Source organism: Idiotropiscis lumnitzeri, chromosome 10 (genome assembly GCF_059441095.1).
Source record: "Idiotropiscis lumnitzeri isolate Australia: NSW breed Sydney's pygmy pipehorse chromosome 10, RoL_Ilum_1.0, whole genome shotgun sequence".
Taxonomy (NCBI): domain Eukaryota; kingdom Metazoa; phylum Chordata; class Actinopteri; order Syngnathiformes; family Syngnathidae; genus Idiotropiscis; species Idiotropiscis lumnitzeri.
The window spans coordinates 12,227,101-12,248,504 of NC_142400.1; the positions used below are offsets into that span (position 1 = coordinate 12,227,101).

At 39.8% G+C, this 21,404-nt stretch overlaps 1 protein-coding gene across 1 annotated transcript; it reads right to left on the reverse strand.

The window, feature by feature from the left end:
• Positions 1–290: 290 nt before the first annotated feature.
• deptor (DEP domain containing MTOR-interacting protein) lies at positions 291–21,358 on the reverse strand. Its single transcript, XM_088305993.1, has 10 exons — positions 21,215–21,358; positions 20,989–21,078; positions 15,820–15,998; positions 14,921–15,044; positions 10,514–10,692; positions 8,541–8,723; positions 7,162–7,299; positions 5,896–5,966; positions 5,566–5,670; positions 291–1,687 (listed from the first exon to the last, which is right to left on the reverse strand). Exons 1-10 carry the CDS (start codon positions 21,226–21,228, stop codon positions 1,565–1,567), a joined length of 1,206 nt encoding a protein of 401 aa, XP_088162119.1. The 5' UTR covers positions 21,229–21,358; the 3' UTR covers positions 291–1,564.
• Between the last annotated feature and the right edge of the window lie 46 nt (positions 21,359–21,404).

The following is a 21,404-nucleotide window of genomic DNA, read 5'->3' on the forward strand; positions in this document are numbered from 1 at the left end:
GTCGTGTGTGATCCTGCTTTGACGTGCTGTAGTGTTTTATCCAAGTGTTGCTCAGCCGCTGTAAATTCAAATTCTAAAGACCTCACAATTACGGATTTAACACTTGTTATGGTGATCGTAGTCTGCAGTAGAATTGCTCTGTATCATACTGAGAGGTTTGCTGATAGTTGATGCAGTAATACGCTACATCATGGGAGGTAATATTTAATTTTGATGATGGTGTGTCTGTGTGATTGCAGCGCAAAGCACAAAGGTTTAGAATGTATACATGACATACGCCAACAAGGAGAGCATTTTGAATTTCTTTATAGGCTACAGCTGATTACATCTATTTCATATCGGGATATGCAGTACAATATGTATTAGTCTCTACGTACAATGGCTCAAATGGCATGTCACATTGTTTTCTATGCAAAATTTAAATGTGGGGATTCTTTTTTTAAGTCATACTACTGCATTGCGAACATATTATAGCAACAATCTAACAATAAGCATGCATCTCTAATAGTTAAGTGCTTCATGTTGAAAAATTTTCTCTTCAGTTGCCGATACATTCAGTTGTGCATTTACCCTGACTAACCAATGTGGATCAGGGCTGTTACTTTGTTAAAAGCCCGCCCAATAATCTCCATTACTCAACAACCACATGTATTTTTGCATAAAACATTTCAATTGGAATTTGACATAAGGAAATTTCTTCAAATGCTTTGAGGGGCGAATTCACGAGAGTCTTGCATAATTTCATGATTGTATTAGATGATTTGCATATGTAAATGTTAAAATTTCAACAGCCGTGTGCCAAGATTGTCACTTTTTGGATATCATTTTCAGTATGTTATACAAACCGCATGATAAGGGATTTTCATATTGTAATTTAAAAAGAAAAACATGCTTCTTTTTTTTTTATTTTTTTTAGAAAAACACATTCTTAGCTAATATAAATAAATATATTAGCCCTATTTTTTCCTTCTTTTAAAAAAATATTAGTTGTTAGACATTTCTATCGGAGCTTATAGTTATGGTGCTGATCGAGCATCAGCTTGAATAAATGTTCTGAACCCTCATTTGCCTAAAGCATAGTTTCTTTGATTCAACTTCATACACACACAGCACCTAAACTCATATTGGTATTATCTACAAATTGAATCCAGTGCGCCTGGATGCAAACGTTCCTGTGTATGCGAACGTGTGTGTGAAAATATATTTCTGCCAGCAGAGGGCAGCATTGGTCCTCCAAAGCTGCCATTGCTAAATTGGAACGTAGTTTGGGAAAAGGTCACTGGAGGTGGTCATTCATCTCTTGGAGATGCAACTTGGCACTCACTCATCTCCACATTGTCACTTTGAGATTTGGATTGTCCTTCCTCTGCATTTAAAAGTAGAGGCGTAGAATCCAGAAGACTGTTCCCGTTCTCACTTTTTGTGCGTGTGCTTTGAGATGCGGAGTACAAGAACAGGACAGCAGATGGCGCAAGTGTTCACCTGCTTTCTCCTTCCAGGTGGTTTTCACTGAACCTCGGGAGTTCCTGCTGCAAGTCTCTTATCTGCAGCCGAACTCAAAAAGTCATATCTCCTCCATGACTTCCATGACGATTGTCCTGGGGCCAGTAAGGATCAGGTTGCTCACAGTTCTGTAGTCCTGAGCGAGGACGTTCAAGCCGTTGACGGATACCACAAACTGGCAAACCTAAAGACATGGCAGATCAAATATGAACATTGACTTCACTGGAAAGAAATGTTTTATTTTGTCATTGCCATTCTTGATTGCTTCGTAGTTTACATTTTATATAAACGATAATGAAAAATTATTTGCCCTTGATGTGAATGCAGCTGTCCAAATGATTACATTGGATTTGGCTGGAGTCTCAGTGCTTGCCTACTCGATGTGCCGAGTGTGACAGAACAATTTTTTTTCCAAGCACTTTTTGGGAAAGTGCCTGACCTTTCCCAAACAGTTTCTGTTGACTCTTTCCCAGATGGATTTGAGAAAGAAACATTTTAGAGAAACAAAAGCCATCTGGCGTATCAGGCTGTAAAGGTAAATTATGTTGCAGCGATTCTTTTTTATCAAATTTGCAAAGTTGCTACAGTCCAAGCCCCACGTCATATTTCGAGATCAGCGTCTCAGAACCTAAAGCAACTGTTGCTGTGTGTGCTAAATGCAATTATCCTTTCCCCGCATCAATGTTTGCTTGTGTGAGATGTGAAACTGGAATTGGTGGGAAGACAAAGTGTACACAGATGACAGAATGGACAGCTGGGTAAACAGGAACCTCTTTTTTGGGCTTCAATAAAGATAATCTGAGCTCCCCATAAAAGAGAGAGTTTGAATGCAAGTGAAAGATGAACGTGCTTGATGTCATCTAATTTGGAGTTCAACCAAAATCTTGGGGAAAAGTATGACTGAGTTTAAACTCAAATGAATACGACAGGATTTTGCACACGCTCCTGCTGCTTAGTGCAACGCGGCAGAAAGGACGACCAATCAAAGATGTCAGCTCGGTTTCAGAGTTTCTGTGACAAGATTAACGTCCCAGGTACATAAAATACATCACACAAGCACAAGGTGATGTTGAGTACACCATCTGTTTTTGTTTACTGTGGAAAGTTAGCTTCTTTTTACACTTGTGACACATGAAGCCAACGCAAGCCTCTGTCATGTCTGTATCATGTTATTAAATGAGTAGTTTTGGCTTGATTTTAGTTTAACAATATAGATATATATTCATTATCATTTAGAAAATCATATTTTTTCTATTTTACACGTTTGACAGTTATTGACAATGCATGTACAACTATAAAAGTTTTAATGCAGGCAACAGTTTATTCTAAAACAGATTCATTTAATCAATTTCATTTTTTTTTTAAATTAGGAACACTTTTAAACACTTGGGGGTGTTATAAACAATTCTAAAAGCATGTTCCAACAAGTGCCGTGACAACAAGTTGGCTTTGACAATTTTGCTTGTCATAAAGTACTGATTAGCTAAATAACCCCAGGAACGTTATGATGTCTGCATGCTATCTGGCTCGCCGTCATTCCGGCGCCACGCCTTCCTAATCGTAACGAAACCGCAACTGCAGCCAATAAAATTAAGGCAGCACTTGCAACATTACGTTACTTCAGCACTTTAACTTTATGCAGGCTTCCACTGAAATCGCTTTAAAAAAAAGAAAAAAAACCTTTGGTGATTTGTGGGCTGCTAAAGCAGAATATGGACAAAGTGCACATGCTAACTTGTTAAAGATGTTCTGTGGAATGACATTGAATGAGTTTTACACAATCAACAGATAGTAAAATTAAACATGCTTCCTTAGGTTTCAGGGTAAGAAAGCAAAAAAGGGGTAAGGAATGTGTGGGAACAACAACAAAACATGACTGTTAGTCCCATGTTGTTGCAGCAAACCTCTTCAGGCCATAAAGGACCCCCCCCCCCCAAAAAAAAAAAAAAAACTTCTACACATGCATCTGAATAGATGCTCATCTTATCTCGGTTTATTCCCTCTTCTTGCGCTGTTCAAGCTTCCTTTACAACTTCTCTTAACTGCCCCCCCCCCTCCTTGATTCCGGCCTGCTTTCATGGCTGTGGGCTTGTTACTCTTGGCTGCATGCCAGTAGGCAGGGAGGGAGGGTGGTTATGGTGGGGTAAAGGGAAAAAAAAAATGTCTCAGAGGAAGTACTATGAAAATGTGCAGAACAAATAATGGACACATGCTGTGAGGACGTGCTGAGATTTGCAAGCGTTTGTTCTCAGGTGATGACGAGGAATCAGGAAAGCTTTCTTTGGGATGTCCATTTAGTTTGCTAAAATGCGATCAACAAGATCGTTCCCCAAAAAGTATTTTAAGAGTGCAAAGGTGTTAGCAATTATTAACATAACCTCTGCGAAACTCTGTCTGACCACGCCAGCTCGTAACTAAGATAAAATATACAAAGAAATGGATAGGTGTCAATGTTTACCATACGTTAGCGGCCAGCAAACACACACGTGGAAAGATAACTTTTGAAAAGGGGCGAGCAAACAAACACACCTTCTCCAGCAGAGGGAGAGAGGAAGGAAGGGGAAAGTTTATAAATGGATCACAAAAGAAAAGCGTGAAAGAAACACAAAATAGACGTTGGCGCATTTTTCTGGTGTGAAAAAAGTACGTAAAGCATTCTTAATCAAAGCATATGTTGCACCTTTAATTATATGCATACAAGCGCGGTTAATGTGTATTTTTAGCTGGAAAAATAAAACATGTAAATATTAACCTGCTTTTTTTTATACCCATCAGGGTTGAGAATCGAACGGCGTGGAGGCCACTTATAACTCACAATAACATTTAATGTGGCACATGCGGGCAATTCTAAAAACAAATTGAATGTAGGAGGACATTTTATAAAAAGCCCCTAAAATATTTAACCTATGAATGCTAAGACTTGTTGCATCACATCCATTTTTAGTTTTGGTTGTAGCCAGTTGCATCAGATTTTTCTTCCCCCATTTATTTAGCATAACCTGGTGATGACTTAATAAAAACAAAAAGATGCGTTATTGTTTAGTATCTATATATTTATACTGCAGAAAATATGTATGGTAGACAGCAAATAGTAAAGTATGTGACACGTGCAGCCTGTGGTCACAATGACTGTGTGCACGTGAAACTCCAGCCTTTGGCCTATGACGTGGACGCCCGTGTCAACACCTTCCAACGTGGCCATCCCCTCGGAGGATTATGTTGCCGCTAACTAATTATCCATCAATAAAATGAGTCATGACGTAAGGTGGAACACGGGGAGGAGCAAGGCAACTCCTCATAAACAAACGCCAAAGACACCTTTAACTGATAAAACAGAAAGTTACCATGAGTAAAGCAAAGAGCAAAAGCTTTGCCTTCAGATCAGATCAGATATATATATAAGGGTCAAATAGTTTGTATTTAGGTCACACTATCAGTCCATGTTCTGGCCAGTTACGCTTCCATTAAGATAAAAAAATGTTTTATCGGTGCCCTGAACCATGACATATATTTCCACTGCAACCAAATATGACTGTTAAAGCAGAAGTGGTTATTCACACTGCCCATTTCCCCTTTTTTTGCCCCCCCCCTCCCAAAAAAGGATTATTTATAGTTATATTTTATATTATTTATAGTTATATTTCATTCCATGATCACAAAATCATCAGGAGCTCATCATTTAATCATTGACTGTCAAACTTTAAACTTTCACAAAATAAGTGTTATGTGGAACAGTTATGCATTTGTCCGTTTCTCTGTCACCTACTGCCGCAAGTAGTTTTCTCCTGAAAGGCCAATTCACGGCGCAGTCACTGTACAATGCATTCCCAGCATTCCTTGCTGCCACTGTGCTTACACAATTTTGCACCAGCTGTGGTGGCTGCATGGGAGGAATGACCCCGCCTTCCTTCAACCGTACTTTCATTTCATCACATCTTTTTTTATGCTGTGAATCGTACACACATCCATAGAAAATAAATAACATGGCGTTTTTTGGTTTTTTTTTTGCGACAATATCACGGTGCCTTGCATATAAACATGCGCGGTGTATAACGTCCTTACTTTCATGCCAGCAGCTGCTGCAGGTCCCCCGGGGTCCACCGCCTGGATGTGACAGGGTTTGTTACCTCGCACGACAAAGCCCCAGCCCACAGCATCGCCTACGATCTGTGGAAGGCCAAACCAAATGTTGCCATGGTAATATCCCATGATGCCTCATATTGTGCTCAAGGCATTATCATATACATGCAGCTGTTTTGGGGATTCTGATACGACATAATATAGCCAATGGCTGTGCTGTACACAGTTTGTGCCTTGAGCACTTGTGACCACTGTGTGTATTCACAACAGTGTTTGAACGTGTGACACTGTGTGCACGTGTGTGTGTCTTACAGTGAAAGTCTTCTTTAGAAAAGGTCCTCCTGGCGTCTGGAGTTCCTCTGGACTCACGTGTCTCTTCAGAACTGTCCAAACACAGAACATTTTATTATCACCTGACTCATGCCAGGGCCTGGGATGTGTTGTGAACACACATAGACTGTGCATTTTGTGTGTGTAGGTGTGCACGCAACGCATGTGTGTTTATTGCACTAGGAATAGCACCCTAGAAAAAAATTTGTCATGGAAGGTTTTACGTATGTAATATCCCGCCTTGAATGCAGCCAAACTTGAGTGCACACTCCATGAATATTCACACTGATTGTTTTTTAGAAGCAGACTTTGTGTACAACTTGTGTACTTTAATTTGACTTTGGGTGAAAACAATGCAGATGCAGTGGAACCTTTGAATTTGAAGATTGTGTGATTTGAATAATATTGTAGCAAATGTGGGAGTTCAGACTGTGTCTCAATTAGGGCCCGGGCAAAATGGCCGATGCTGAAATGTGGTCGAATAATTTTGATAAATTAATCGGTCGATGAATTTAATCATATAATGAATAAAATAACTTTTTTTCTGGTCTCTTAACACTTACGAGAATAAAGATATGAACAGGCAGCATATTTCACTGTTTTCCACTACTTTGTCCTAAAGTATTTGTTTAACTTTACAATGGTGAGAAGAATCTGCAAAAATCGGCCAACTTATTTTTACACTTTAATAGACTTAAAATTAATGGTTTCATTGCTTTACAAAAAATAGAAGACAATTAATGATCTCAAAATGTTATTTAAAATAAATTCCAAGGGTGACAGCAACAGTTTTACCATGGAAAAGAATCAAAAGTTTGTTCGGGATCTGCCATAACAATTAAACCAAGGGTGAGGAAAAGTATAACCCCGCGCCACATACTTTTGTTTGTGCGCCAATGTAGCTATGGCAGAGAGGAAATGTTTCTCGTGCGTGTGAATGTCTTTTGGTGTGTAAGGAGGTTCCTTTTCCTGTTTTTGTTGTGTACTTATAGCTGAGAGGTTTTGCTTGTCCCTACCAAGGGAACATCAAGGACACCTCAAAGACACACATGCACACACAAATACACAAACACAAATTTTGGATCATCTGCTAAAGGTTTCCATCTCATCACATGAGTCACATTGCAGAATTGGAACACAATGTCTTCAATACCCATTTATAGTTGCAATGAATCTAATCTGAAAGCGGGTGAGTCACATAAGACTGTAGCTGTTTGGTATATGGTGGATTGCAGATGGCGTGCTCACCAGACTTGGGGTTGCACAGGACCGGTGGGCTGCTGCTGAGTGTGGGGCTGCTGCTGTAGTAACCACTGCTGCCACAGCTGCTGCTCATGCTACTGCGCCGGACCCCGACTGCCATCTTTATCTCTTTAGTCGGACTCACTGTAGACACCATACACACACACACACACACACACACTGTAACTGTATATGTATTCAGATTCCTGTACCTTGGAATGGAATAGAGGTCCCGCATGAAACATACTAAGGTCACAGACAGGAAGTGTGCCTGCTTCACACTCTAACCACACACTTTTTGTAAGCCAATCCACTGCTGCTCAGATTCCGGCTAGCAATATGAGTTTGGCAGTACGTCAAACGCGTTATATCATTTGAATGTGAATATCAGTGACGTATGGAAAAAAAAAAAAAAAACGTTTTTTTTTTCTTAAAAAAAACCGTAACTCAGACTGATCAAACTGTTGCTGTTTGTTCGTGCAAATTGTTACTACTGATGTGGAACTTTACTGAAAATTTAAAAAAATTGAAGCTGTTAGAGGATATACACTTCAATATTTAGCTTTTATTTTAGCGTATATTTCAATTTTTTAGAATTAACTGCTTCAGGGAATGTTTTGTATTTTTTCTTCTGTATTATTTTAAATACTAACTAAACTTGTTCCAAAATAAAATCTGTTTTCTTTTTTTTCCTCCTGACTGCACTAAATATAAACCAAACTTTCCCTTCTTGCCCAAGGTCTGCACTGAACCGGGAAGTTTGGCATACCGTTATGCTTCTTCTGATTCAACTTTCAGCCCCGTTGATTTTATTCCATATATTTTCCAATATTTCTTGTCTGCTTTATCAGGTAATTTGGTGGTGAGAGGTTTCGCCATTTGCCCTTTTTGTGGACAATGCATAGTGAATGCTCATCAGCAGTTTTTGCTGAATTTTCTTCGTCTTATTTTATTTAATTTTTGCTGTTTGCAGGCAGCCCGGGTTTCTATCCCACGCAAATGGGGCAGGTTGGTCCACTGTAAATGGTTTCACAATGATAGGCGACCTTTGAGGTTAACCATGACCATGTGACCAAATTTGACACTTTGGTTATAGAGTTAAAAATAATAAATAAAAATACTTAAACATAATTCATCTCAATGGCAAAATTTGTTGAAATTTCACTGGATCAAAGTTCAAGAAACATGAAGAAAAGTGTTTGAACTTTTCTGTACCAGCTAATTATTTCTGATCACGACGCACATTTACACCGTGGAGCATTTTGTATGTTTCTGAAGTACAAACAATAATTTTGTTACCGAGGAAGTCGTTTGTACTGGTTCATACAAAGCGGTGTGTTGTGAGTGAGTGTGTGTGAGCGCGTGTGTAGAGAAGCGCAGACTACCTGAGAGAAAGCTGGTGTTGCCCCCGTCCGAGTTCTGCTTTCGGAGACAGAAGGGGCTGTCGTGGCTTTCGGGAATACCGCGACCCCGCTCGTGGAGCAGCTCCATTAACCGTCGCCTCCGCCGAAAGTTCATCCTGAACTGGAAGAGGAGGGGTCCGTCCACAAAGTGATGCTTGTTTGTGACTGGTTAAAGAAAGCCACAGCACAATTTTACAAAAGTGGATTACTGGCTAAAAATGCATTCTGAAACAGATTAAAGTCAGATGATTTGGCACTCTGGGAATCTTGGCTCATCATTTCTGTTGTAGCACATCCCAAATACGTTTTGGTCAAGTTCTCCCAGACCAAACTCACCCAAACATTCCTCTAAGGCAGGTGTGGGCATGTGGGCAAACTACGGCCCGGGGGCCACATACAGCCCGGTAAACGTTTTAAACCGGTCCACCCAACTTGAAAAAATTACATGAATACCCCTTGTTGATGTTTTATTTTCTAAATATTGTGGGGTTTTTTTTTTCAAAGACATGGCCTTGCTTACAAAAAGGAAGATATGACAAATATTTGTCACAAAGGCGTCCGAAAACGTGTGGGCAAGATGAACAATTAAGATTTTGGGATGAAGCTCAACTCCTGATTGATTAATCCCCCAAATGACTGATTTATTTATTTATTTTAATTAATCTCATGACTCATCCATCCGGTATATCGTAGCTTAATCAGAGATGAGTTTCGAAAATTAAACACATGCTCTCCCCCAAATGTTTTCCTATGAGACAGGGTCGTCTCAAGCAGCTTTGCGTGTTGTCAAATGAAATGCTGATCTACCGTCTGGTTACTCCCCTGATGAAGGGATACACACTCACATTCACACACACTTTGGGCACACTGGTCCTCAACCTACTCGACAAGTCACCTTTGCATGAATATTAAAATGTAAAGAATGGATAAATATCCAAAAATTTGGTGAATTCATAAGCACAGTGGTTAACACCAGAGACTCGTGACAGACAGTGCTGCAGAGTGTGTGTGTGAGCGTGTGTGTGCCCGCAATGTAACAGCACATTCCAAGACCGTGGAGACGCTAGGCTCTCGAACCGTGCTGATCACAAAGAGAAAGAGTTATTTGTCTGCTTTCCCTTCATGCAAACTACTCATTGTAAAATACTGAAAGCAATCATTTCCAATAATTATGAGGCAATGTTCCTAATGGCCATTTAGTGAAAGTTGTGGAAGGTCAAACAAACAAAACAGCCATGTGACTGCGCCTCAGCATAGTCTAATTGGATCATGCACGACATTCGCATCAAATTGAATTTAATGTCATGTGCAGGCTTGAATGAAAGTCATTCAGAATTCCTTGTAGAGTTATTGCTCAGGGCCACAAATTCCAGACCAAATATATTGTTTATACAGCACATTTATTAGAACTGTACTCATCCGTGACAGCTTTTATCTGGAATATCCTTCTTAATGGTATTAACTTCACCTTTTATGTTCAGATCCCACTTTGATCTACTAATGATAAGAAGCTTGTGCACAAGGACTCGGCTGAAATGTGTGTTGACAAATTGTCTTAGTGAGCATTAGCAAAATTAGCAAAATGATTTGATTATGCAATAATTGTCCCATAGGATGTGCAAGAAAATATTTACTGTAGTTAAGGGTAGCATCACTTTAGTGTGGCGTGATTTCACTTGGTTCCATCTATGTCCTCATAAGGGTCACTAGTGAGCTTTAGCATTTTTCACATGACTGTGGGCAAGAGGCATGGCACACCCCGGAATGGTCACCAGCCAACCGCAGGGAATATATATATATATATAGACAAACGTCCACACTCACCAATGAGTAACGCTTACACAAGCACGGGGAGATATAAATAATTCTGTTGTGATTTAAAAAAGTGGTTTGATTAAACAATAAAACCAACAACATTAGTAATTCAATGAGGAGCCACCCTCCCTCATCCTCACCATGCTGGATGATCCCATGTTCAAGCAGGCGCCGCCCCAGTTGCTCCGCCTCCTCCCTGGTGGCCATCTCCCCTTCCTGCAGGAGCCAATCGATGAACTCAGAAGCTACCAGTGTCCGCTCGAAGTTGCCGCCTTCCTCCTCCCTGCTCTGTATTATGCTGTTCTCCGTGTTCATCAACCTAGACATCATCAATGAACCTTAGTGAGTGGTCATTCAAGAAAAATGCCCTCATTGGTTCATAGAGCAAATCAGTTGGCACAACAAAATTACATGACATGGCAGTGATGTGGAAATTGTAGGGAACCCTTAAAGGGGAAGTCAATTCCCAAAATATCTTTGCAATAAAATGTTTTATGTGCCTTCACTGGTCTAAACATAGCATTCTGGTGAATATTGTGTGTGGAATATGAGTTAAGCAGCAAAATGCACCAGTTTTTAGCAATTTCAGGGCTCAGCTTCCAAAAACAGGTGAGCCATGATTGGTCGCTAACTGAGCCCTGAGCAACTGTGAACACTTGCAGTCGACAGAAGTGACAAAATGGCCGCCCCCCTAAAAACAGGTGGATTTTACTGCTTAACTCATATTGCACAAACGCTTATATTGATCAGAATATCATATTTCGACAAGCCGGCCTTCAAAGAACAAATCCTTACAAATAAGATGTTTGGGTTGATTCTGTGAGTACGGTTACATCCACAAGTAGTCAATAATTAAAGAAAAACATAGTCGTGGTATATAATAATAGAAAATCTCAAAGTCGAACACCTTCCGGGCCAGCGGCTCAGACACATTCCCGACTTTATAATCGGAATAACCGGAGGCATTGAGGATTAAAAACGTTATTCCTTGAAACTCGCAAATCTTTTAAGATGCTGGTAATAATAATACTATTTGTGCAGGAGCTCGCAATGAATGAAATGTTAATAATAATAAATAATAATAAAAGTGATGCAGAAAATAAATAAATAAATAAATACATAAATAAATGAATGAATGAATACATAAATAAATAAATAAATTTGAATTAATACAATAACATAAAATATTGACTGGATAATACGAGATTACCAGTACATGAACACAATCAAATAATAAAGAAAACCTAATTTATAGTTTCAACAACAAAAGTAAAAAAAAAAGTCCAAAATTCAAAATGACTACAAATAAACTACATTACAGTTTGACTCATCACTCACAACATTAGTTATGTACGTATGCTTGGGTTTGACAGTATTATGACTGAGGTTGATGTTTGTTGTGTTGTAAAACTACAAAACAGTAATTCATATTTTGGCTCTCTTGTGGCATCGGGTTAGCCAAAAATTCAAAACATTTCTTGAAATGATGCAGGACAGATGTACACTACAGCAAATGACAACCAAAACAGAAAAAAAGATGAATAGTCAGTAACAAAACCTCTAAGCGTGTCCCATCTGGATGGCTGCAAATGACTCACAAACGCCTAACAGAAAAGAAACATGTCCACACATGCAGACGGCAGAACTGCTGACTCTGTCCCTACCCCGCACAAAAAAAAAACCCACGTCAGTCAACAAATGTCACCAACTCAGTGAAACAATAAAGCACGGAGACACACAGTGTTGAGTCACCTTTCAATCCGTGCATGTCCGCACATGCACAACATGAGTCAAAGTCATGCACGAAAACACACTCGCTTTTCTGTTTGACGCTCACGCATCGCACACGGATAATTGTCAACGTTACCACAACCCACAGCTGACTTCAATTTATTGTTTTAAAGCTCTAAACCACAAGGAACTGGAGGCTAGTTCTCTATGGAATAACAGCATTTACATTTTTGTAGATCATTTGCGTTCTATATTATTATTCACTAAAACAATTCATGGAGGAAGAACAATGCTATTTATTTGTGAAGCATTTCTCACATAGATTGCATGTACATAAACATCGACTGACAACAGTGTGGCGTGACCCACAAATTGTTACAAACTTACATGGTGACTGCTAATGTGTTTTGGTGGTTTGGTAAGATTTCAAATAGACTCTGCAGTTAAATATTATGGTAAATGTCCGTTTGTAGAAAAATTGCATTGCAAACCATACATAGTCTAGAAGTGGTTTTCATACAAATATTTACTGCAATTTAGATTTCTGTATTTGAGGGATGCACCCAAAGATAGGTGGCCATTTTTTGAAGTATGATAAATGGTAGTTCAGTATGCATGATGATTTTGTGGTAACATTAAGATATCTGCTGCAGATGTTTCATAAAACACAAATTGACTGACTTCCGACACCGCTGCCTTTATTTTACTGTGTCGTGTTCTTTTGTGTGGCTTGACTTGTGCCGGATACATTAAGTTGCATGTATGTCATTGCGTCCCTGGCAGTAACTGATAATGACTTAGCATGCAGGCTTGCGCCAGATGTCCATGCCTCTGTTATGTTTCAAATTGATTTTGTTTTCTCTTGAGAAGCTCGGCAAGAACTGCTTTCCGAATCCGAATGGATGAAAATTTAAAGATAAAAGATAAAGATGTCCTTTATTAGTCCCACAATGGGGAAATTTGAACTAAATTTTAACTAAATTAGACATGCGTGCACCAGCTGAGCAGGGTATAAATTCTGGGAAAAGAAATTAGGAGTTCTTTCTGCTTGCCTGCCGCATCCTCTGAGGGGGTTCATTCAAGGAGATTGTCAACACCTATACCCGAGCTCATGCGTCAAAACATTTTGCAGTTGTTCGGTTCGCTCTCAGTGGTACATTACGCAAAGTCAACACATGAATTGTCGAAATGTCATACAGTGATGGTGTAGGACTTTTAGGAAAAGAGGTTCTCTGCTTAACAGGCGTGTACAAGTTGTCGATGAAATGTTCCGCGAAAGGTGAGTGTGTACACAGTCGTTCAACCTGCTTAAACGTATAAAGCCAACAGTTTGTGTTAGCTCAACAGGGGAAGCGCAGCAGTTTCGCAAACACCACCAGCAGTGTTATGCAAGTCAAACAGTATACATCGTGCATATGTTGGGATTAGTCAAAGGAGAACAAAGCAAACAGTCGTCAGGCATGACCTGAATTGTCACGATGCATTATCGCGTCTTGGCAGATAACCCAATGCAGGGCTTCATATTTGAGTCAATGAGATGTGGGGGGGTTCGCTCTAGCGTCCTTTTGTAGACTTAAAATGTAAGGAAGGATATTATGGAAAACTGATGTTTTAATTTACCGCTTCAAGACAAAGCTTCTCCACCCGGAACTTTACAGTTAGACTGGACAAAGATTCAGAGCACACAGGTGCTCGGAATGATTTCTTATCCACAATGGAGGAGCTTACCTAATGCGCTCAATGCATCTTGAAAAATTAAATCCATCTCATAATGCATTGTGCCCAGAGAGAGAAATGATTGCGTAATTATGGCACCAGATACTTTTCTGAGTTTGTGATTTGTTTGTCAATATTAATTTTGCCAAATACAATCTGCATAAAATTTCATAGTCATAGTAATTTTTTTATGTCACAGGCATAATATTAAAATAACTCAAAATTCCTTCAAAAATGGCCAAAATGTTATGAGTTAAAGAAAATAAAAATATTTTTTCCCTTCATATATCTTATCGTTGTTCAATGCCGAAAGCAACACTACTCTAAGAATTCTATGGAGGACTGTTTTTTTAATTGCATTTGACCTAAACGACTTAAAATGACCTTAAGTGAATTTTAAGCATAGCTGATTACATTTGTTATCATTATATCCAATTTAAACCCGTAGGAGAATTAGGCCGACAGTTTTGTCCATGACTTGCACGGGTGCACTACATGTCGTTCGCTCCTGATATCAAACTGGGTCTGCAAGGTAGACAACGAAGATGGCACAGATAATCTGAACAAAGATAGTGTACGTCTGTCAATGTTTGTGCATCCTGGGCTGCACGGCTCGTGATTGCATAAAGCTTTGAGGGAGGACACGACAGATGTCTGTGCTTGGACTCTTATGCAACTACTGTTTGTGCATTTGTTTGTGTGTTGTCTAGAAACAGGATTTTTTTTTTTTTTTTTTTTTTGGGGGGGGGGGCTGAGCGAGTGTTGAGAAAAATATAGGAGAAGGGGAGGCGCCCGTTGGGTGTGGGAGTGTGTGTTAAGTTGGAGTTCATACAACAGCAACAGACGAGAGTGAGCTACACACAAATTCATGTTCAAAACAGCATCATGGGCAAAAAAGCTGAAGACAAACAAAACAGTTTCAATAATGCAGTTCTGCCCTGCCTTGATTGGACAAATACTCTTAATTGAACTCCAATAAGTTCATGTTCCACCACTGATTGAAAAGCTCTTAAAATAAACAAGCTCAACACAATGTCACAACAATTAAGGTTCAGGAAGTGATTTTTGATGTATTTGTGTGTGGAGAAAGAGTTACATACTTCTCATAGATCCTCTGCCCCCTCATGAAGACTTTGGCTTCGTTATCAAGTGGAAAGGTACCATCGTCCTTACGGAAACGGTAGAACAACTTCATGTCTTTGAACTCCCGGTGCTCGTCGCACACTGGAAACACATAAACAGTACAAGGTTACGTTTCAAAGCCGACTTGAATATCCGTTAAACGTGAAATGAAGAGACCCCCCCCAAACGATTTCTGAATGCAATTTTGAGAAAATCAAAAGGTCGATGAAGCACTGTGGTAAATGGGCGGCGTGCCACTTGAGAAGTCATATAAAGGATCTTGGAGCTTTCTGTGTTGAGTGAATTTGATCTTGTTCGGATAGTCTCCTGGCATGCTGGCTTCTTTCCACATTCCAAAAAACATGCGTGTTGGGTTCATAGAAAACTCAATTATAAATTGGGATGGGGCATGAATGTGAGTGGGAATGGTTTTTGTCTGTATCTCAAAGTAAATGGGTCGCCAAATTGTGATAAAACAGCCACATGTAGAAAAGTACGCCAAAGAGACCCTTGCTTTCACTTTTGTTGTTTTGTGTCTTGTTCTGACTGATGTGTTTGGAGTGGTATGCTTATTGCAGATTCAAATAGGACTCATTTGAAGTGAAAAAAAAAAGCCATCGAGAGTTAAAGAGTGGAGCCAAGATGTCTTTGTGAGTTCTCGCAATGTTTGCAAAAGTACAGACTAACCAGTTCCAACCAAGTCTCTCTGTCTCAAATGAATCAGGGGAGTGAGTTGGAGCCAAATTGGCACGGGAGCATGAAGAGTTTTTTGTGAAGGTGCAACGATCGTTCCCAGAAAATGTCAAGAAGGAAAGAAAGGAAAAGAGAGAAGGAGAGAAACCGAGAAAGAAAGACATTGAAAGCAATGCAGCCTCACCGTGGTGGATGATGCTCTGGTCCAGAAGCTTCTGCATGATCTTGATGGCCGTCTCCCGCTCGGAAGCCTCCTTGTGTTCAATCAGCCAATCAATGAGCTCTTTGCCCACGAAGCAGTTCGGGTACGTTCGCAAGTGATGACGTCGATCTTTAATGACCTTGCCTTCGTGGAGCCGCAACCTGGGAGGCAAGATTAGCTTTTGTTGCTTTTAATCAGTCATTTCTATTATTCAGCAGCACGCCTGCAAAGGGGAGTTTTTAACACACTCCACTCAAGTCATTAATGTTCCAAACTAAAAGGGACACAAAAAGGCCACTCTAAATTTGCGAACATACACATGGCCTCAGTTCAATATTTCTTCTTTGCTATTTGGCAAACCTGAAGCAACAACAAAAGAGCAAAGACAAAGGAGTACAGTTTTTCAAATAATACACGTTCATGTGGTGCGGGGGAAGTGTGGGAAAGTCCATTGGGAGCTGCTAACCACGTTCAATTTACCGCTACTTCTGTTTTTTAATAAACAGAATGTCACTCAGATGTGTATCATTTGGTGAGGTGCAAAGTGATACAAATCCTACCGAGAGATTGTTTAAATGCTTCGATAGATGCTGCTGTTTTGATTAGCAACGCTTCTAATTTAATGAAAAATACCACAAAAGAACTGACAATACTTTTTTCTAGACGGGGAAAATGAAGATGTCTGTTCGCGGGAAGGCCTCTATTGGTGGAACTACAGTACACCTTTTCATCACTAACTATGTCTGCCACTGGGCGTTCTTGTGTATGACAAGTACTGTCTTGTGGACTGCATTCATTCAATGAAAAAAAGATGTTTTTGAAGAATTAAAATAAGTACTGTTTTGTTTTCCATGTTGAGAATGCCAGAACTGTTGCCAGACCAAATTTATTATGTTTCATCGGGCTTTTATAAATCCAGTAAAATCCTCAGTTTTTCTAAAGCACGGGTCTCAAACATTTGGCCCGGGGGCCATTCATGGCCCACAGGATGCTAATTTGCAGACCAAAGATTAATATAAGTGTGACCCCTACGTTTTTCCCGTGTGGTTGTCCTGGGCATATTGTGTTTTGTTTTGTTTCGTTTCATACGTCACTAATGGGCCAGCAGCTGAAGTTCATGACGGTTTTCAGCTAAATGAGTCTCAGCCAAGCATCCTACTTTCCCTCCATGCTGAGTCGATGTGCATCTGGCAAACATCATGCACAATTCATGACCACAGTCAAAGTCTCCCGAGCGAGCGAGCGACACACATGCTCGTTTGCCAAGAGTCCAGTTGAGCAAACAATCCGGCACCAAAAGGCTTCCACTCACTGTGGCATCGTCGTTATCTTTCCTTTGTAATTTAGTTCATTGCTTAATCTTCCAGAGGTCAGTACATGCAGAGGAAAATCGACTGCACAGTAAATGTAGTCTCAAAAGATTTTCCATGATGAGCATGGTGAGCGAAGAGCTCAAATGAGTTGCAGTCAGACATTGTGGTTTTCAAGAGGACACCAAGTGCTTTTTATGCCAGTGCTTTTCAAGACAGAGTGTTCCCACACCCAACATGACCCCACCTCTTTCCACGGAGAGGTTGGTGCACTATATGCCCACAGAGTGTTCCATATACTAAGGAAACCTCGACCCTTCCTTGTGTTGCTGAGTAACAAATGGGCCTTTTGAAGACACTCCATTACATAAGAGCTCTCGCAAATGCCAGATAGTCGCCTCCCTCCAAGCCGAGCCGCTAATGTAGAGTATATGGACGCCGTAGGCAAGAAGCTGCCCTTGGGGTCAAATCTGAATTTTCAAATCGCAAAGGCTGAAATTTGGAGGAAATAAATGACTTTAGTTCAATTGTTCGGTAGGCTTTAAGTTTTTTGATTTATTTATATTTTATTTATTGACATAGTGTCAAGATAAGTTCAGACTTAAGCAGTGGAGTCCACGTGTTTAAATAGAATTTGTTTCATGAAACGCAGAAAACTGAAGCGATAAAGTCAAAAGATTGGTTTGCATTGTTGGTATAATCTGATTTACAGTATGAATTACTGAATTATGTTTATGACACACTTGGTAGAACGTTAGGGACATGTTGTAATAAATGCTTTAAAGACTGCAAATCAAAGTGTTGAGCAAATTGAATGCAATATCTATAATAGTCCACAGTTTTTTAAGTACAATAACTGGAAAGCATAACTTCTAAGAGACACTAACACTACAAGCCACTGGCCAACTTGTGTAGTCAAATTGGCTGTTATATTAGATTAGGCCAGACTAGACGAGCCTATACTAGACTCATTAGGTAGATTAGATTAGATTACACTAGATTAGACCGGTAAAATAGATTTAAAGAAAATCTGAACCTGGTTGTACTGTGTACAACGAAAAAATGGAGAGCACTTGTGACCTAGCCTCACGTTTTGGGCTAAATTAAGTGACTAAAGTAAGAGAGCCATAACAAACATACAAACTCGTCGCCTAGGAGTGATGTCATCTTTTTTTTTGGCTGCCGGTAGATGATGGCGCTTCTAGGGGAACACACAGAAAAAGGACCAGAACTCCCAGACAACTGTTTGAATTTCCTTGTCCCTGCTATAGGGCGTACTAATACCGAAATAAATGCATAAAAAAAAAAAAAAAAATCAACGCCTTAGGCTCATCATGTATTAAATTTATCGACAAAGACAAAACAAAGGACATTTTCGCTACAATAGTATTTTGTTTTCATTAGTTTTATAATGTAAAATGCAGTTAAATTCGTTTTCTACTTTTTTTTATGAAATGTCTTTTCAATTGTAATTTTAGTTATTTCGTAACCTTGGACCGGACACACAGACGATGAGTAAATGTTGGTTTTCACATGCTCTAGTTTAGTCGATAAAAAGCCAAAGCAGGGAGTGGAGGTCAACAAAGGAGTGCGTCAATCATTACACCGCATGCTCTTTCATGCTATGATAAGACACAATAGTACATCTTATACTGAGCAGTACAGTTTGGTTCAGTCAGGTATGGAAAAAAACTTTGTGCATTTTCATTAAGACAAGGCATGAAGTGTGAGAGCCCTTTTTCGACTGAATTGTTTCTTTGCCCTAGTTCTGGACGTTGCAGTAACGCACTTCAGAACCACAACCTCCAATTTGCTGCAGTGGACTGAAAGCCCCCCACACACACACATGTAAGAAAGCCTGAGCTAAGATTCTGACTCCAGACCAGTTGACAGTGAGGCAGGAATGCTACCCAAAGAAACCCTTAGCCCCACTTTCCTCACCACCACAGTATAATCACTGCAACGGCATTCTTTATGGTAGCGCAACAAAAAATCCTCAATAAACTATACGTCGAAAACTGCACACCATCCCAGAGACAACGTTTTACTATTTCTTAATAAACTTCACTGGCATCTCAATTGCTCCCAAAATTGCTGATAAGCATCTTTGAGTACTCTGAAACATGCTGCAAAAGCATTAAGTATCATTACGACACAAAGCAGGATTCTTTGGGATCGCTATTTGGGCGCTTTTCACTTCAGAACAGCAAAAGCTCTGGCTCACCAACAGGACAACCCACCGCTCACTGACCCCGGTCACATGGCCAGCTGGGCCATAGACACTGACACACATTGCATACAAAGACACACACTGGTGCTTAGTGGCAGCACATAGGAAACTGTGTGCTGACACAACCCATTATCCTCGTGTGGCGATGAATGTTAGCAGTGTCATAGTAAATAAACCAAATTGGGAGAACAATTCAGTTACATTTCAATGGGGAGGCGGGACGTTGGTTCAATTTCCAGGCATCTGTGCCATGCTTTGCACTTTGAGACACTATTTATTGCTGGATTCATCGACCACCGCACTATGGTGTTGGGAGACTTTGCTTAACACTGAGAGTGTTAAAGGGCGGCGTATGTCAATGCTACCAGGCAATGCCAGTCCCTGATACGACATCGTGAGGTTAGCAGGTTCACTCTCACAATATGTGGTGCTAGTAGAGCAAACAAGATCATTAGAATTTGGGCCAGTGACGGGTTGGTGAGTGCATGTGGAGTCCAAAATGCAAAAAGCATTTCTTTGTGAGGGGTGGAGAAACCACATGCATTTTTGATCGCACGAAGCTGAACAGAACAGCAAAAATCACAGATCACTATTTTGTTTGAAAGTCCTTGATTTGGTTCTCATTCAGAACAGAATTCAAAACCACGTTGCCTTTTAGCACATTAGTGTGTCATGGAAGAGTGGTGGGAATGATTTAAAATTTCAATTAAAGAGTAAAAAAAAAAAGATGTGATCAACTAGCTATATAATTATCCTGCACATGTAATATATGCCAGTGCAACCGATGCAAAAAGCTAGCCAAGAGACCTAGAATTACATGGATAGGAAGTAAATGATGAATTTAGAGCTGCAACAATTTATCAATTAATCAACAACTAATCGAATATCAAACGACCTGACGACTATTTTGAAAATCAATTAATCATTTGAAACGGTCCAAATCTTCAGAATTTCAGCCTCTCCACAGTAAATGAACTCAGATTTCTGTAGTCCTTAATGAAAGCAGACTGATTATCCCTGTGTTTAATTCAAATAAGACAATCGTAAACATCTGCTTTTACTTTGAAACAATGATTCGCAATTTTGTCAATTTTTTGTCACATTATACTGACCAAAGCAGTAACTAAATCATAAACAAAATTTAGATTTGTGCAATAATGCACAGTATTTGAACAAAGAAAATTTAAAGAAAATCTGATTCGTTGATTAATTGAAAAAAATACTCAGCAGATTCACTGATTATGAAAAAACAATCGAAATTAATTATCAAAGGTAGCAAAAGTACTCCTACTTAAAGAGAAGTAGAGATGCTGTACTTGTGTCAAGAAAGATGGGAAAATTAAATTCATCTACTTTCCTTAAAAAAGCAAACTATGAAATGCCTCTAAATACAAAAGTGAGGGATTAAAAACTCACAAGCCTATTTTGAGGAGTGAAAATAAGTGCAGTAGGCTACAGATATTTGTTTTCAAATATTGGGTGTAAAATTATTCAGTCAAATAAATATTTAAGCGCAGGGCCCTGCAAAATATTGCATAATAATTATATCTACATTTGATAACGATAGCATTTTAGTGATGCATAAGTGGTTTGCACAGAAGCCCGACCTACCGAAGCTGCTCCCCGGTGACGAGCACCTCCGCCAGCCGCTCCAGCTCCGCAGCCTTCTTCTGCATGCTGTTGGCGATCGCGTCCATCTCTCTACCAAGACGTACAAGAACACCCGCGGTGCATTTCGCATGAACAGTGAAATGCAACAAGAATCACCGGATTAACAATGACGTGATGAGATCATCATCATCACCATCATCAGGCAGCATTTGCATGATTCACTCACCTTTCGAAAACCATGGAGAGAGATGTTCGTCTATCACGTCGTTCGTTAAAAAAATAAATGAACTCGGCGTGCGGCGCACGCGACGTTACTCCGTCCCACGAAGTGTGCGACACGATGCGAGATGGTGAGACGTCAAAAGCGGCGTGAATTCGTCTCCATCAACTGCGGACTTTTCCTCGAAAACCTCCAA

What these genes read in the sequence shown, in the direction of transcription:
- deptor (XM_088305993.1), bottom strand. An exon ending in GGGCAGAGGATCTATGAGAA is followed by an intron (nt 10,693 to 14,920) that starts GTATGTAACTCT and finishes GATGATGTCTAG; the next exon opens with GTTGATGAACACGGAGAACA. An exon ending in ACATGGGATCATCCAGCATG is followed by an intron (nt 8,724 to 10,513) that starts GTGAGGATGAGG and finishes TTCTTTAACCAG; the next exon opens with TCACAAACAAGCATCACTTT.